This window comes from Dipteris shenzhenensis, chromosome 24, assembly GCF_047967505.1.
Source record: "Dipteris shenzhenensis isolate YYH24624 ecotype China chromosome 24, Dip_SZ_1.0, whole genome shotgun sequence".
In the NCBI taxonomy this organism is placed as follows: Eukaryota; Viridiplantae; Streptophyta; class Polypodiopsida; order Gleicheniales; family Dipteridaceae; genus Dipteris; species Dipteris shenzhenensis.
In genome coordinates, this window is record NC_141619.1 from 4,808,000 (window position 1) to 4,825,857 (window position 17,858).

A 17,858-nucleotide genomic window follows, 5' to 3' on the forward strand; every position below is an offset into this window, starting at 1 on the left:
GATTGCTTTTTAGAGCCATCTTCATCCACCTTGGCTTCTATTCTAGTCAGCTACTAATGAAGAACTCCTTGCATTTCACTTAGGTCCATGGCAATCGGCTGATCGTATGATGTCTTTAGTCGAAACAACTTTGGCTCCAATACTACCTTATAGATCTTTGAGCAAAATATTTGATCCAAAATGATATAGTTCTTTGGTGTCATCATCGATAAGAACGTAAGCTTCTCTAAGTATTCTATCGAGTACATCGATAGACCTCTAGTTCTTCTACTTCCACATATGATCTTATCACTCCCTTGGTTGTTGCTAGGTTTCTTCTACGTCCACAACTGAATCTTATCACTCCCTTGGTTGTTGCAAGATTTCTTCTGCATGCTAGACACCACCTCCCAAATACTCTTCTCCATGAGATGAAGATGAATGCCCAGTTGCTAGATGGGGAATTGTTTTTGTCAAACTTTCCCATGTGTGATGCTTTGACAATTGAATTAATGAGCACAAATCCTGTGCTCATATATTTTTGAATGAAATCAAGCTATTAATTCATGTAACCATGCAAAGTAAGAAAGTAATAACAAGATTTCAAAGCTTTTGAATAGTACACCATGCTCACAAAAAGATGAAGAGCAACATTTGTATGAGTGCTCATAAAGAAATCTTTACATAGAATAGATCCGAGCCCTTTGAAATATTTAAAGCCTTTAAGACAACGGTAGAATCTCAATCAAGAAGAAATATTAAGAAATATTTGTGGTAGATAATAAGTTCTACAATAGCAATGGCATCTTGAGGTAGAATACTATAGCATATATACACTCTAGTATAGAATAGAGTCTTAGAATTATAGAACTAGGCAATTTGTGAAAGTGCCCAATGTACGTTGCAAAGAAGTAGTTTGGCATATTCTTTATGTGTAGACACTCTAAACACTATAGTGCTCACTAACCCATGCAATTCTCTTTACAATCACACACACATATATGCACGCACTTCAATCTCTCCACTTATCAAATAAGACAAGCATAGGTTGTTTGTTGTGTTGTACTGGAGGAACCATCACCACTAGATGTGCCGATGAGATGAGGTTAGAAAAGAAAAGGCTAGGTATGAGAGTAGAGATGGAGTGGAAGAAGATAGCTGACATTCTCATGCATCAAGGGTAAATGGATGGTTTGATGAGGTGGGCAAATATTTGCAAGCTTACGGAGTTGCGTTGGATTTCTTAGATAGAAACGAAAGACAAATGTCAGTTGAAAGATGAGTGTTATGATGTATATTGTGACCAGCCTCGGGAGAAATGATAAGAATGGGAAAAAGTGGTCAATGATCTGGGAAGACAAGAGCAAAAAATGCGTACATGCTCATTTTGGACTATGATGTTCCTGGGAAAGGATGAACAAGATTTGGAAAGAAAGATACTAAAGATTTGTGGAAAAGCATTAAGCATTGACATGCGTTGAGAAGCAAACTTAGCAAATAGGTTGAATTCCCTCCCCCCCCTACCCCTCTTTGTTCCATGTGGGGGAGATATGCAATGGAGATTTTACGCATTTCTAGAGTCAATAGTGAGTGATGAGATCCTTTGAGTAAGGCAAGATAGATATGCTTTTGAGATATGCGATGGACATTTTACACATTTTTAGGTTGACTTGCCTCCCCCCCCTACCCCTCTTTGTTCCACGTGGTGGAGATATGCGATGGAGATTTTAAGAATTTGTAGGTGATGAGATCTTTTGATAGATATGCTTTGTGATTCAAGTAGGTTAATTTAAATAGACCCCATGCCACCCACTTTTAAATTTGTTGGAAAAATGGAGTCAATGGCGTCAACGTTAAGACCCTAACTTGTGGACTCCCACAAAGAGTCCTATGGGTGCACCCCATTACAAACCAGCTCCCCCATGGTACCCACCATGGGCACCCGGTTTACACACTGTCCCAACGAATTCCCTGACGCTGATAACATAGGTGATTTACACTTTGAAGGGTGCCCATCTAGGAATGTGTGTGGCTGCGCTATCCCCCAGCTCTGAAACAGTTGGTTCAACTTGGGTCTGTCCTTGGCTTTCTGGAGCAAGGTGACGATACGGCGGTTCTGTATGGAGGCTTTGCAGACGTACGGGTCGGACTCTGATTCTTCCGAGTCTGAAACTAGTGGGATTGGCGCTCAGAAGAAGCCGCGTTCGGAAGAGCGTCCGGGTGAGCAGTTGCCCTATACGTTACACGGCAGCCGGTCGCGGCAACAATTGTCGTATTTCTCCGACCAGGACGATCAAGCGTCCGTCAGGGAACATAGTTTGGGGCAGCACGCTCGTCCTGACGATGACAGTTTTGCTTCTTCGCAATCTAAGCGATTGACGGAGCGAAACTTCGAGTCGTCGAGGGATTCTCCTCCAAGAGCCTCTCGCTTGCCTACCTCCTCTTCGTGCCTTCCTCCTCCAACTGACCTTCTCAACTCTTTTAATTCAGGTAAGGCTTCCCGCATTCCACGTATCAGTTTCAAATGTTATTCAATTCTATTTTACCAACAGTTTGAAATGTATTTTTAATACAAAAATACATTGTCAAAGTAGTGTCTCAGTTCGAGCTTGTGCACAATATATTTACAGTCATGCAATGCAGCGAATCCAAATGGGTGGCAGACATACCAGCTTTACTGTTGCAATTTTATTTCATTATTGCTGGAATGGCAGTAAGAATAAATCTGTCCCCTCTTGAAGCACGTAGAGCTTGTATCTGTGGGACTGTTCCCAGTCCCAAATCAGTCCTGGATCCCAGATTTTAGATTCCAGTCTTCAATCTAGAATTGCACATTACATGTCAGTACCTGGATTCTGGAGCACCGTTGTGAATTCTGACAACTGTCAGTGCCCAATCGGTTGCACACTTGTGAATTCCGGCACAAACCATGAGCAAGCTGCCATCCACAGTGGGAGTGCTTTCTTGCAAAGGATGTCAAAGATAAGCTCATGGTATGCAGGACACTCGTACACCAAATGAGCTGAAGGAATGGTTCATGAAGCGGAAGATATTTCTGCGTTTATCCCAAACATGATGAGGAATGCCTCATCTTTGTTGGCATGCATCTGCAGGACTTGGTGGCGCTACATGTGAGATTCCTTGCACAGACTCACCAGCAATACGATGCATGTCGATGAGGTTGTAGGACTGAAACTTTTGACATAGTCATCATTAAGAGATTTTGTTTCTATTCGTATGTTGGCATTCCCTCATATCAATACTGAAGATTCATGGGAGCTGTTATTACATGGATGTGACAAATGGAAGCATGAAATCAAAAATAGATTTTAATACACTACTTGCAATTGCAGATTATGGTACACATATCCCATGACAAAAAGGAAGTTTTCATTTGTTAGCTGTTCCAAGCAAAAAGGCAGTAGTAAAGACGACTCGTCAGCTCAGAGAAATTGACTGGAATGAACAAGGTTAAAAAGGATTCTTAGCTGCTATGATGATTGTGAGAGACATAGACTTTAAGATCTTTACAATGTTATTTACTCTTGGAATAAACTCCAGCTCATATGACTTAAATGCAGACCTTACAAGGTGTCAAATGCCTTGAAAGTCAGCCTTACAGTAGGCAAAGAAACTCAAGGGCTTTGGTGTAACTGAAAAGAGCTGCTGAAACGGACCCCAACCTTGCGCCGTTTGCTGTCCCAACTCCCTGTTTGATGCGCTGCATGAACACCTTCCCAGAGGGCTGAAGTGATGTCAAAGGCTGAGGCTGGTCAGAGGGCCACCGTGGGTGAGTGTCAGGCTGTTCGGAGGGGGCTGGAAAGGAGCTGTAGGAGGCTAAAGGAGTGGGGGAACTGAATCAGAAATGGGGGCCTGGAGGCCCCCTATTTATAGGACTGGAAGGGCTGAGCCAACCAGCCCAAGATGGCCGACTTTTCAGTCGGTTTTCCTGGCTGGTTGGCTGGTCCCTTGGCCCCATAAAAGGCAGCCCTAGGCCCCATAAATGGCAGCCTAGGGAGGGGTGCAGGGTAGCCTATAAGGGCAGCCCTTTCTTTGTGAAACCAGCCTCAACAATGTAAAGGTTGGTAGGATCTACTTAATTACAGCATACACAGTAATTTGACAAATAAATATGCACCACAGATTAAATCACAAGGGAACTAGAGTGCTCCTACTCAGAAACAAGGGCACCAATTGGCCCTAAACGTTGGCGCCCCTTGCGGTATTTATTTAACATTCATTTGAAGCCAAGCAGTTGATTACAAAGGTATCTGGGAAGCTGCACCACAGGCAAACCAACGCCCGTGGACTCCCCCGTCCGGCCCACCCTGTAATTCCCTGCTCAACTCCAAACGGTGAAATGGCATCCAATCACTAGACAATCCTGTATCTTCAGCCAACCAAAGCATGCAACAGAGACCTCGAAAGCATCCACAATCTGCGTTTATCCCAAACATGATGAGGAATGCCTCATCTTCGTTGGCATGCATCTGTAGGACTTGGTGGCGCTACATGTGAGATTCCTTGCACCAGCAATACGACGCATGTCAATGAGGTTGTAGGACTGAAACTTTTGACATAGTCATCATTAAGAGATTTTGTTTCTATTCATATGTTGGCATTCGCTCATACACGCCACAAAGGGCTGGAGCCACAAAGGGTGCAGACTACGCCAAAGGGAAAAACCTCATACAAGCCACAAAGGGCTGGAGCAAGGACGCGCTAAGGCCCTTGCTGAGTACTATGCTGAAATAAAGAGCTAAAAAGCTCAAGCAAAATCAAGTACAAAACATGTCTGATCTTTGATCTGTCGTAGCAGGATATCCTTGCGTCGTAGCAAAATGAGACTCCTCTTCTACTACTACTTTTTAGATGCAAACACTAAGTACGCTGAAAAATGTTTTTTCATTACGTTGCCAATGGCAGAAGCAGATACAACAGGGATGGATTCTCCCTTCAATTTAGCATCAAGAACGTGGGTTTTGCCACGGTGAGTGATTGTGATTGTGATTGTTTTATTCTTTGTCACAATCTGTGACGTATTCCTTTCTCTATATCTAGACTTATGGATGGTTTGATGAATGGACACTTGTGGAAGGGTATGCCCTTTCGACGGGACACTTCCTATGAAGGGTTGTCCTTCACTTCCTATGAGGCACAACCCTTCACAAGAGACATTCTATTGAAGAGACACTCCTATTGTAATGTACCCTGTCATCAAGGGTCACACCCTTCACAAGGGGTACACACCTCTTCATGCACATACACTTTGGAGTACACACCTTTTCATGTGTGACTCTTCACTCTCTATATAAGAGAGGCCCAATTGTATGGATGACACACTACAGCTACACTACAGACACTCAAGCAATACAATTATTCCTTGTTCTCTACTATTTCAGTCTCCTTTCTGTTCCTTAGCACATTTCTAAATATAGTAAATCTAGGATTTCTTACAGTGGTATCAGAGCAAATTTCGCTCCTGCCTGTAGGAAATGCCCCCCACCTTCTAGCGCCTATCTGATACATCTTTTTCCGCTAGAAGGATATCCGTGCACATTGTGCATGGAAGAGATGGAGAGAATGAGCGTAAAAATTTTTAGTGCCAACCTGCCTAAAGTCATCAATGGCCTCTACATCTCCCACACATCACGAGTTGATGTGAATGGACTCGACAAAAATGGTGTCTTTTCATGTGCTTGGGCTGTCCCAAAACCAAGGGACGCACCTTTTCCACGATCGGACACACCTTTTGATGAAGAGTTCTGACTCCTCACCCAAGGGACACACCCCATCGTGGAAAAAAGGACACACCTCTTCATGTGGGGACACCCCTTTTAAAAACAGGGACACACCCCTTCATGAAAAGATGCACCTATTCCAAGGGTCACACCCCTTCGAATAGGCACACCTTTTGGAACCAAGCACCTTATAAAAAGGGTACCTAGAGGGGTTAAAAAGGAAAACCCAGCCCCAAACCTGAGGTCTACCCTAGATTACCCAAGGGTCAAATAAACCCGCCCTTTAATTTTTTTGGGCAACCACCCAACCTAGGCAGCACAAACGAAAAGACAAACGGGACGATCCATTTCAACGCCTGTACAGATTTTCATCAAACAGGTTTGCCTCCCTGCGCAGCCCCTGCCCTCGCCGTTTGCTGCCCTGCCCCCCTCGCCATATGCAGCCCTTGCCCTTGCCAGTTTTTCGGCCCTGGTTCCCTGCCAGCCTGCAGTGCCAGATCAGCGCCAGCCCCTACCATTAAATCATCCTTGGAAGCCTGCAGCCTGGTTTCGCCAGCCTCTATTGCGATCCAGCCCTTGGAAACCTGCAACCTGTTTCGCCAGTCTTTATCACGATACAGCATTGGAAGCTGCAGCCTGTTTCGCCATTGACAGCCTGCCCTCCCCCCTTGTTTCGCCACCTTATCTGCCAGTTCAGCAGCGGTTCAGCCCTCCTCTCGCGAAGAAGACAGCCTGTTAAATGTGCCCTGTTCCTGCTTTCCAATCCGGACCAGCCAGGTCCAGATCTGCTCCTCGCAATCCACTGCAACATGGAACTCCGGACAGAAATCTGCAGGCCTTTTCTACGCAACAAATTGGCAGATTAAATCAATGCCAGGTGGATTCTTTCCATTCTACTTCTAAGGATTCTCTTATCAAATTACAACAAATGAAAGACGCCCCCTTAAAGCATGGAAACCCCTGGTAATTCACCCGGCCTTTCAAGGACACCTCAGGCATCATTTACCACACAATATCGTGTTCAGATTGCACAACCAGCCCATTTCGGAGCTTTGGCATCTTGGGTCTTCTGTGTCACGTGGCCTCCTAGTGATTTGGACCACATCCTATACCTTCTGCGTGAGGCACCTCAGTTACATTACTTCCTCAGCACAGTCCAGGTTGTGTTCCACGAGACATGAAGATACCCAGAACCCGATATTCCTCAAGAGTTTACTGTCCATCTTTGGAGAGAATTTTACCCCTCACCTTCGGCATCTCCGGGGTACTGTCCACCTCCTTCAGCTCTCAGATATCCTCCTATACAGGTTGTACCTTCCCCAAGACAGTATTTACACTCTGAAGGTACTCCTTCTCCTGGATATCCTCCACTTCCGACAACAGCTCCTTATTCTTTCTCAGATCCGTGGACTCTGCAACCTACCCCTGTACTTTCATGAGCAGTAACACCCATTTCGGCATCACCAGTGTTACCTCAGATAGGACCTCCTTTACCAGATTTCCACGGGTGGTTTCATCTTGTGTCGCCTGCGCCCTCCAACATGAGCAACCTCAGGGAGCAGCCTGAATCTTCTTCTAGGAATGGTACAAGCTAGAGCGCAAGTTCATGCTTTTCTCACGGGGACCTCAGATATGTCGCAACGCTCGCGTGCAGCCTCTCCAGAGATCAAAGACTCAAGTCCAAAAAAGGCCCTTGAAGTCAACGTACAAGGCGACACAGTACTGCAACTTCAAATTTCCCAGCTTCAGGATAGCATCTTCGACTTGGTCCAGATGGTCCAACAACTCCAAGATTCTCGCAGTACCACACATACAGAGGATGAGTGACGCAACCAGATGACTATGCTGATTCATTTTCACCTGAGGTAGAAAACAATGAACTCCGTGCCCTCTACCGTTTACTCCAAGCTTCCAAAACTAAAAGACTTGACATCAAACTTTCGGAAGCCTACACTGGTCAATGCAATCGCCTAACAGTTGACCAATGGCTCGCAAAATTGCACATGTATTTTGATACTGTTGACCTCACTGAAGGCAAAAAGATCACCTTGGCAGCCTCCTTCCTCAAGGATACAGCTTTTCTATGGTGGCAAAGACGCTTAAAGGACGGCAAAAGTGTGTTGACATGGGATCGTTTTGAACACGTGCTCCTTAAGCAGTTTATACCTGCCAATGCGGACTTCCAAGCACGATCAAAACTCCGATAGTTGGAGCAAACAGGCTCCTTGTCTTCCTACATCTCTCAGTTCACCACATTGGTGCTGGAGGTTGATGGTTTAACTGAGGATGATCGCCTTCACGCTTTCATCTCAGGCCTTAATCCCTCGTTACGCATTGATGTTCTTAAAGCAAACATCACCACCACAGCTGGCGCTATTGCTTACGTAGAGCGCAGTACAGATTTTCAAAACACAGGGAAGCAGAGTGCTAATCGCACACAGAACTCTACTATGGCCAAAGGTACTCGCCCTCAAGATAACCTCAGGTTTCGAAAAAACTCGGGTAATCAAGGTCAGCGACAGTCTCAAGATCCTTAGAAGTCTCAGAAATCATATGCTGGATTCCAACAGAAGCACTTCTCCAAGGATCGCGCCTCTTCTTCTTCACAAAGTCATTACCGACATCCCCAACATAAAGGTGCGGCCACTGACAAGAAGAACAACTCCAGCACAAAAGGACTTTGTACCATCTGTACAGCATAGATGGTTTGATTGTCCCAAGTGACCAAAGCAAAATTCCAATATGGAACCTAGCACTTCCCAAATAGAAGATGCTACCCCAGCACAAGACAAGAAAGGCAAAGCTGTTCGAATGGCGAATACCATCCACCTGAGCCTTGCCAGCAACCCCGAACCTTCCCTGGTCACTCAAGTACTTTGTGTTCAAGGATCGATTCGTGGAACAACGGTCGCTATCCTCATCGGCAGTGGCTGCTCTCATAACTTCCTAGCTAGTTCTATGGTCGACAAACTTCGGTTGACCACCAGTCCTAGTCTCATGGACTATCAGATTGAACTCGCAAATGGAACTACCTTCTTGTGCAACACCAGGATCAAAAACTTGTCTTTTCGCATCCAACATTATACGGACAAGTTGAACTTTGACATCATGCCTCTTTCTCGGTACGATGTCATACTTGGACAACAGTGGCTCTACGACTGTGATCCATCAATCAGTTTTCGCAGCCATACTATCCATTTTGTCCACCAGGGAAAACTTATTGAGCTAACTGGTTCTAGGGACTCTCCTTCAATCCCAGTTGCCTCTGCTCTACAAGTAAAGAAGTGGGTTCGTAAACGCCAAGTAAAGACTGCACTTCTGTTGGTTACGGCAGTAGAGGAGACACCAACAAAGGATCCTCCTGAATACCTCAACCAACCTTTTTTCCAGCCCTACCTGGATATTTTTCCATAGGAATTGCCAAAGTAGTTACCACCTCGACGACCAGTGGATCACTTAATCGAACTTATTCCCGGCAGTAATCCACCATCGAAACCTTCTTATCAGGTTTCTTACACTCAAAATGAAGAAATCCAAAGACAGGTGACCGAACTACTCGACAAAGGTCACATTCGGCCTAGTCGCAGTCCTTTCGGATCTTCTGTACTACTTGTGCAAAAAAAGAATAAGTCAATGCGCCTCTGCATCGACTACCGAGCCCTCAACAAGCTCACTATCAAAAACAAGTATCCATTGCCTCGCATCGATGACATCTTCGATCAACTTCTACACGCAACACAATTCTCAAAGATTGATCTTCGTTCAGGTTATCATCAAATTCGCATACGAGAAGGTGATGAGTACAAGATAGCTTTTCGAACAAAGTATGGACACTATGAATGTTTGGTCATGCCTTTTGGGTTAAACAATGCCCCGGCCACATTCATGACACTAATGAACGACATCTTTAGGCCTTTCCTCGATAAGTTCGTCATCGTTTACCTCGATGACATCCTCGTTTTCAGCAGATCCCTACATGAGCACAAACAACATCTTCACCAAGTTTTTGAAGTTCTCCGCGCAAATTCTATCCACATCAACATTGAGAAGAGTGAGTTCTTCAAGACCCAACTCGAATATTTGGGACATGTTATTTCAGCGCAAGGCATCTCTGTGGATCCCAAGAAGGTCGAGGTAATCCGAGACTGGCCTACTCCTAAGAATGTTCATGATGTCCGCTCTTTTCTCGGATTGGCAAACTTCTACCATACAAAGGTCTATCAGTTTTCCGAAATTGCAGCTCCTATGTTCGAATTATTGAAAAGCACAGCAGTTTTTCAGTGGCTTCCCGAAACAGAGTATAGTTTCCAACAACTCAAGCAAGCACTCACTACCACACCAGTTATGGCTATTGCTGACCCAAACCTTCCATTTGAGGTCATGACCGACGCTTCCGACATCGCTACAGGAGCAGTCTTGATGCAAGAAGGCAGAGTTATTGCTTTTGACAGCCATAAACATTCCGATATCCAAACTCGATACCCGGTTTATGATAAGGAGTTTCTTGCCGTTGTATATGCTTATCGCTCTTGGAAACATTCTCTCATGGTAGCCGACTCGGTGGTTAAGACAGACCATCACTCTCTAAAGTATATCTTTACTCAGCCAGTCATGAACGCTCGACAAGCACGCTGGGTTGAGTTTCTGGCCAACTTTCACATGACCATTGAGTACATTCCAGGACTACGCAATGTAGTTGCAGATGCTCTCAGCAGGTTAACTCTAGCATTAGCTATGGTAATCTCTACATTATTTGTGGATGTTCCGAATTCATTCAAAGGGAAGTATTTTAATGATAAAGACTTCGGCACCACAGTACAAGTTCTTTCAAAAGATCAACCTTTGACTTCCGAACAGAAGATTTTCTCATCCTATTCTTATACGGACGACCTTCTGTATTATCAAGATCGTGTCTGTGTACCACATGACAAGAATGTTCGACGTCTTTTGTTAAAAGAGCATCATGTAGTTCCTTATGCTGCCCATCTAGGCATCAACAAGACTTATAGGTTACTCAGTGCAACATACTACTGGCCTCAGATGAAAAGCGACGTCATCAAAATGGTTACATCTTGCCTATCTTGTCAACAAATGAAAGCAAGCCGACGACTTCCAACAGGACTTCTTCAGCCTCTTCCAGTTCCAACTGAAAGGTGGGAAAGTATTTCCATGGATTTCATTACAACACTACCACGATCCTCCAAAGGTAACACTGAGGTTATGGTAATTGTTGATTGACTGTCCAAAATGGCACACTTTGTTGCTTGCAAAAGCAGTGCACAAGCTCCGGACATAGCCAAACTCTTTATACAACACATTTTCTGACACCATGGATTGCCCAAGAATATCGTATCTGATAGAGATCCTTAGTTTACCAGTCACTTTTGGATTTCACTGTTTAAATCTTTAGGTACAACTCTACTGTTCAGTTCAGCCTACCACCCAGAATCAGATGGCCAGACTGAAAGAGTCAACCAAGTTTTGGAAGAAATGCTTCGACATTATATTCAGTCACGCCTAGCAGCTTGGGAAGAGTATCTATCACTCCTTGAGTTTGCTTATAATAACTCTTTCTATAGTGCCATCAGCATGACTCCATTTCAAGCAGCTTATGGATACACTCCGATTGTACCAACGAATTTTGTACTTCAACATCGAGTGGCCCTAGCTGATCAACTGGTTCAAGAAATGCAAGACATTCTACTCCAAGTCAGGGATCATATGCGAAAAGCGCAAGAGCGGTATCAACAGTCTGCCAACAAACATAGACGTCACCTGGAATTTGACACTGGTGACATGGTGCTATTATTTGTAGCCCCACATCGCTATAAGACGGTTAAGTCTGTGTTTCCTAAGTTGCGACCAAGATACTATGGACCTTTCCGGATCATCAAGAAAAATTCACCTTTAAGTTACAAATTGGAATTACCACCATCATGGGGTAAAATCCATCCGACATTTCATATTTCTTGGCTAAAGACGTACATTCCAGGCGATGAAGCAGTTCCTCTTGCAAGTGATTATGTCCCAGAAATCGAAGACGATTATGTTCTCCTTATTCCTGAGCATATTTTGGACCATCGACAGCGAGAGACTCGACATCGACTTATCATAGAATTCCTTGTTCTTTGGCGAGATTTGGACAACTCCGATGCTACTTGGCAATCTGATGAAGACTTACAGCAGTACCCTGACATTTTACAGCAGTATTTTCAGAATTTACCGTGATATTTTCTACATCAGTTCATTATCTCCACCAGGGTCTTCTTTTGAGTGGGAGGGGATGTCACGATCTGTGACGTATTCCTTTCTCTATATCTAGACTTATGGATGGTTTGATGAATGGACACTTGTGGAAGGGTATGCCCTTTCGACGGGACACTTCCTATGAGGCACAACCCTTCACTTCCTATGAGGCACAAGCCTTCACAAGAGACATTCTATTGAAGAGACACTCCTATTGTAATGTACCCTGTCATCAAGGGTCACACCCTTCACAAGGGGTACACACCTCTTCATGCACATACACTTTGGAGTACACACCTTTTCATGTGTGACTCTTCACTCTCTATATAAGAGAGGCCCAATTGTATGGATGACACACTACAGCTACACTACAGACACTCAAGCAATACAATTATTCCTTGTTCTCTGCTATTTCAGTCTTCTTTCTGTTCCTTAGCACATTTCTAAATATAGTAAATCTAGGATTTCTTACATTCTTTGTATCCAAAACAGCCCCAACACGAAAGTGCTAAGGTATCCCTAGTAACACATAACAACCATTCAATGGCATAGCTCTGAATATGCATCCGCAGCTCGCCTATCACCAGAGTAACTGACTGGCTGAGTCTCGGTTAAGTCATATTTGCATCATACAAGGGACCCATCTCTTCAGCCCCAATTCCCAACTTTCCAGCCAGCTCTGGAGAGATGAAGTTGGCCTTTGCTCCTAGATTGAAAAACATTAGAGCTGTCTGGTCTCTTATCTTGCCCCATGCCCGGCATAACTCTGTAGCATCTGTAGTCTGAACGGCCCCAATCAAGTCTGGCAAAAGACCAATAGTGGGCTTGGGCTTTTTATTCTTCTGATCAGTTCTCTTATCCTCCTTGTGCTCACCCTGCTTAGTAGGAGGGAACTTCCGCTTCTTATGTGGGTATTCAAAAGCCTTGGGGCCTTCCTCCTTGCAAATATAACACTCGTTGGCATCATAAAGAATTTCTTTTCCTCATCTGACATATGGGTCGGTACTCGCCTCTGTCCTACAACAAACTTTGCCTTCATGGGCTGCGGAAACTTTCTGAACTTCTTAGGGATTCCGTCTTGCCCCTTTGACTTTGATGTCTCCTGTGAGCTTCCTTTGAACCCTGAAACTTTTCCTTGCATTAGTGCATAAGCGGTAGTAGCATTCTCAACCAACGGGGACATATTGGAGACCCTAGTCTTCGTGCAGTAGTCTCGAATCTCCTTTGGTAACCCATAGCAATATCTTTCAATTTGCTTGGATAGCAGTACATGTCTATAAGAACTCATTGGCAGTAGGCCTTCCCAAAACTTCTTATTGTAGTCCTCCAAATTTCTCGCAATTTGCAGCATCTAACTTGTACCAGGCGGTCATGATATCCACCTCAAAAGTGGTAGTGAGGCATGCTGCTGAGAAGCCCTGCTTGAATTCAACCCAAGTGGTAGGTGCTTTGCCTTGCAAGAGAAGGTTGGTCCATTGGTGGAATGGAGCGCATTGCCCTTCAAAAAGGTGGCTGTCTTTCGGACTTTGGAAGATTCTGTAAACTGTTTGCCCGAGTAGGCAGCATCAATTTGTTGCATGAATGTCAAAGCCTTCAATCTGTCGTGCATCCCATTGAAGGTCTCAAACTTGACAGTTGCCCCTCCCTCCTTGTAATCTTTCAACTTGCCTTTAGGGGTGAGATTATCATGAACGGGGGGCTGTAAAAATGAAGGAGGCATCACTGCTCCCGCATTTGGAGCCATTCCACGTGTACCCATGGTGGGGTTTGGCATTCCAGGTCCCACTTCTTGCATCTGCGGCATATTCCAAGTATTGCCCATTGTCCCAGGCATTCCTGTTTGCATTCCAGGTTGCATCCCAATGTTTGAGTACATCATATTGGCATTTGCAGGGGGCATTCCACCCATCAAAGGTTGCTGGAAATTCTGCATTCCAGGCTGCGTGCTGCCCATAAAGCCACCTGGCATTTTGGGTGCCTCTACGGATGGTGCCACCATTGCTTGAAAAACCGATCCCCCTCCAAGGTATCCTGGATGCATCGTGGGCTGAGGAAGTGCTTGCTGTCCGTGATTGATTGAATGAAAGTTGTTGGCATTACTCGCTATAGGGGTGAGCGAGGGCATCTCTGAAGGCTGTCCATTGAAAGAAATGTGCCTTTGAGTCTTCCTATGCTTCTTCTGTTTCTTTTGAGCTGACTTTTTGCTTCCAGGGGAAGCAACCATAGGGGGAGGAGCTTGCATAATCTCTGTGACGGCATGTTGCAACTGCGACAGGGCTCCCGCTACACTTTGCATTCGCAGCTGAAAAAGGGCATTGGGATCAAGCTCCTTTGCCTCATCTACCTCATCCTGTGAGTCCTCAGTGGCATGCTCAGGAGAAACTGGCCGTGCCCCACTATCCTGCTGGTCATCACCCCCGCTGATGCTGTGCTCCTCTTTAAAGCTCTATGAGGCTCCGTCTTCCTCTTGCACCTCCTACACCTCCTGCTTAGAGATGGTCAATGACCTCTCACGGTGTCACATGCTTGCTAAGATTGATGGCTATAGCAACAATTGCAATGATAGTGTCCTTTACCCAATACTACCAGGGCTCACCTCTGTACAAAGATGGTGACTATCCCGGCAATGGAACCATTGAAACCATTCTTCAATAACTAAAAGGGTAGTGATCTTCTTGTACTCAGTCATAAACTTCATAAATAGCCACAATGCAAGATTCATTCACTTCAACTACTTGGCAAAACTTAGAAACAGATGAGGCTAGAATTCTATTGCTCAATGAAAATAGTACACAGTGCACCCACTGGCCCCAAATGCCTTGGTGCCCCTTACGGTATTTATTTAATGCTTCTGAATGGAAATGCTTTACAACAGGGGTTCAACCTTGCAGTGTTCCTCTTTGCAAATCGTCTACCCGTGTTCAAGGCATCTAATTCAAGTGCACCATGTTAAGCGTAGGTTGAGTTACAAAGATACTTTACATCACTCTTCGCATCCCCGTGACAGTTTCCCGAGCTTTCAGATCGGTTGATTGGTTTCTAGGAGCTTTCCTACTGCCTTAGAACCTTCAGATTCTTTTGCTTTGTGCAGCTGGTCTTTTTGTTTGCTAGGACCAGCCCAAAAACTCAAGAAACCGTGTCCTCATCCTCTTCGGACCCTTTAGACTAAGAGGCACTCATACCAAAAGGATTTATAGCTTGCTGTGCCTCAACATTTTGGTCATCCTGAGAGGCTCCCTCATGCATAGATTGCTCTTCTTGCTCATCATGAGAGGAGGATGCCTTCTTATCCCAATCTTCATTAGTGTAATAAGACATATTTGCTGAGTTTTCCTTGCTGTAATCCAATTATAGTAGGCCTATTTCACCAGAGACAATCACAGGTTCACCTTCTTAAGAAAGATGGTGATGTCCTAGCAATGAAACCATAGAACCGGCGTCAAGGCCAACAAGAGGGCGGTAATAGACAACTAACCAGCCATTGCTTTCACATTAACAATATTCAGCAACTACCAATGGGGAGCTAGAGTGCTTCTGGTCAAGAACAAGGATGCTGATTGGCCCAAACCCTTGGTACTCCTTTCGGTATTTCTTTATTAATTGGAGAAACCAGCAAATAAGATACCAACTCAGTCTCACTTGCATTCAATGCATTTCCCACTCTTAGTAGGCATCAATATCCCTAGCAATAACCGTGCTGGGCTCTGCTCTCACACTTCAATGGAAGAAGGCATCCACCTCTGTGCAAACCACCTGCATGAGGCTTGGAGTTGTTGCTAGCAGTCCATACGGGGTCACACAACTCCCCTCACTGCCTCTAGTGTCCACTAATTCGTTGAAAATACCCAAGCAATGGGTTACAGCATAAATGATCTGCCCACAACCTTGGGAACAAGAACTTGAGCTACAAGCATCCACTGTGGACCACCTTGCCAACTAAGCCTCACACAGCTCACAACAAGGATCAAACATTGAGCAACTCCTCCTGGGCAGCCTTTGGGCATGTGACAAGGCCCGTACACTAGGCCAAGCATCTGCAATCCGTGCAGCTGCCAGCCCTCAGTTAGCAGCCCGTACTATGTATCAAAAGCAGTCAGTACAACAGAGGTATAGAAACTTGTACAGTCTATACACATCAAAGAACCCGTACAACATCAGTCTATATAGCAGGCCGGTTCAGTCCGTACACAGTTCTACATGTTCGCCCGTACACTAGTAGAGTTCCGTACCTGTGCTATGCCAAGTGATTCATACAGCCGCCGCAATCCGTATCCGTTTCCGTGAACCAGTTCTTGGCTTCTTTTGTCATGGACTTTTACTCGTCGTCAAGCCGCCTTATGTGAATTCCAAAGAATTCCTTGCCAAAACCATCCAAAGCATGGGGAAATGCCACATGGCATGCTCCTCTTCATTTGTCCCCATTACCCCTTCTAGTGGGGCAATTTTAAGGTTAGGTATGACCCAGTTGGGTTCTAAGGTTATTTGCCACCCTCTTTAGGCTAATCACAAAATTTACCCCCAAGGCACAATCCCCTAGGGGAAATCTTGCATATCCACATCGCATGGCCTTGCCAACTAATTTTCTAGGGTCCCCCTCACATGCAAGTACAGAACTCATGCCCTCGTGTCACCCCACCACTTAGCTTTTATTGTATTTGGTTTTTTAAATTCTCATAGATCCTTCGGTCTTTCAAATAGGTTTAGAAACTTTCTTCTCACTCATGCACCTTTCTCTTCCTCTCTTCTCCACCTCCCCTTTCCCCATCTCTCCCTTTCTCTTGCCTTCTTTCGCTAAACCTATCTCCTTCTTCTAATTTGCTTTGTCCTCTTCATTATAGGCGACAATCAGCCTCACGTGGCACGCCATACAGAGAGGAGTCGACATCTGTTGATCTTAGACATGCTCCAGAAACACCAAATTTCTCGATGGGACCCTAGTCAGGCCCACATGGAGCTTACGCTACTCATGACCGACACTTAACGACTCCCAAACTCGAAGTCTTTCCCTTAGTTCCTGGGATTACCGGTGTTTTAATTTATTTTTTGTTTACGGAGGCATGATGGACACCCCCACGAGAGTTGTACTTTCATGCGACTTTAGTCTCTTGGTCTCATAGTTGATAAGCCTCTCTCTCTCTCTCTCTCTGTCTGTGTCTCTCTTCCCCCCCCCCCTCTCTCTTTCTACGTGCTGCCATCCATCGCTCGTGCTCTTCTTTCTGCTGCTGCTGCTGCTCTCTCTCTCTCTCATCTCAATTGTTCTCTCTTTCTTAGATAGTTTTACAAACCTCTCTCTCTCTCTCTCTCCCCCCCCCCCTCCCTCCCTTCCTCCCCCCTGGTCCTTACGTACTTGCTTGTCTGTCCGTACATTCACTCTTCCTCCATCCGTCCGTACTTGCTTGTCCATCCGTACCTGCTCACCCATCGTCTATACGTACGTATGCCCTCGGCCTTTGTCAGTCGTACTTGCATCATACATCAATTGACGTCCGTACTTGCGCCGTACATCAGCCCCAGATCTTTTTGAAGCATAAGGGAGCAGTGCATCGCAGGTAGTTTTATGGGTTAGTCCAGGCTGGGCTGAGCCCTTGGCCCAGTTCTTGGGGTTAGCTCTAGCAAAGGGCCTCCAGGTTAGGAAGGGCATGGAGTTCCCCAAAATGAAGCTATTTGCCTCTACCCCAACCAACAAGCCCTCATATTCAACTATTGCAGCTACACCCAGCCCCTTTGTGCTGGCCTACAAGAGAAGGATCGGATCAGACCCCTAGGAACGCATTTATTCTCTGGAGGATGAATTATTCAGGCTCCTAGTTCCATCTCTTAGTAGAAAGGTGAATGATATGGAGAGCAAAGGCAAGCAAGAATCATTGCAGAAGTTATGGGGAAATGCAGCAC

At 45.2% G+C, this 17,858-nt stretch overlaps 1 protein-coding gene across 4 annotated transcripts in view; it reads left to right on the forward strand.

Annotated features, from left to right (window-relative positions):
• Window positions 1–1,885: 1,885 nt before the first annotated feature.
• LOC147886111 (U6 snRNA phosphodiesterase-like protein) overlaps window positions 1,886–17,858 on the forward strand; it is a 98,839-nt gene continuing 82,866 nt past the window's right edge. For all 4 annotated transcript variants that reach the window (XM_087395531.1, XM_087395532.1, XM_087395533.1 and 1 more), the window contains exon 1: window positions 1,886–2,469. In XM_087395531.1, coding sequence (XP_087251657.1) covers window positions 2,100–2,469 — 370 coding nt within the window. In that variant the 5' untranslated portion in view covers window positions 1,886–2,099. The remainder of the gene's footprint in view (window positions 2,470–17,858) is intronic.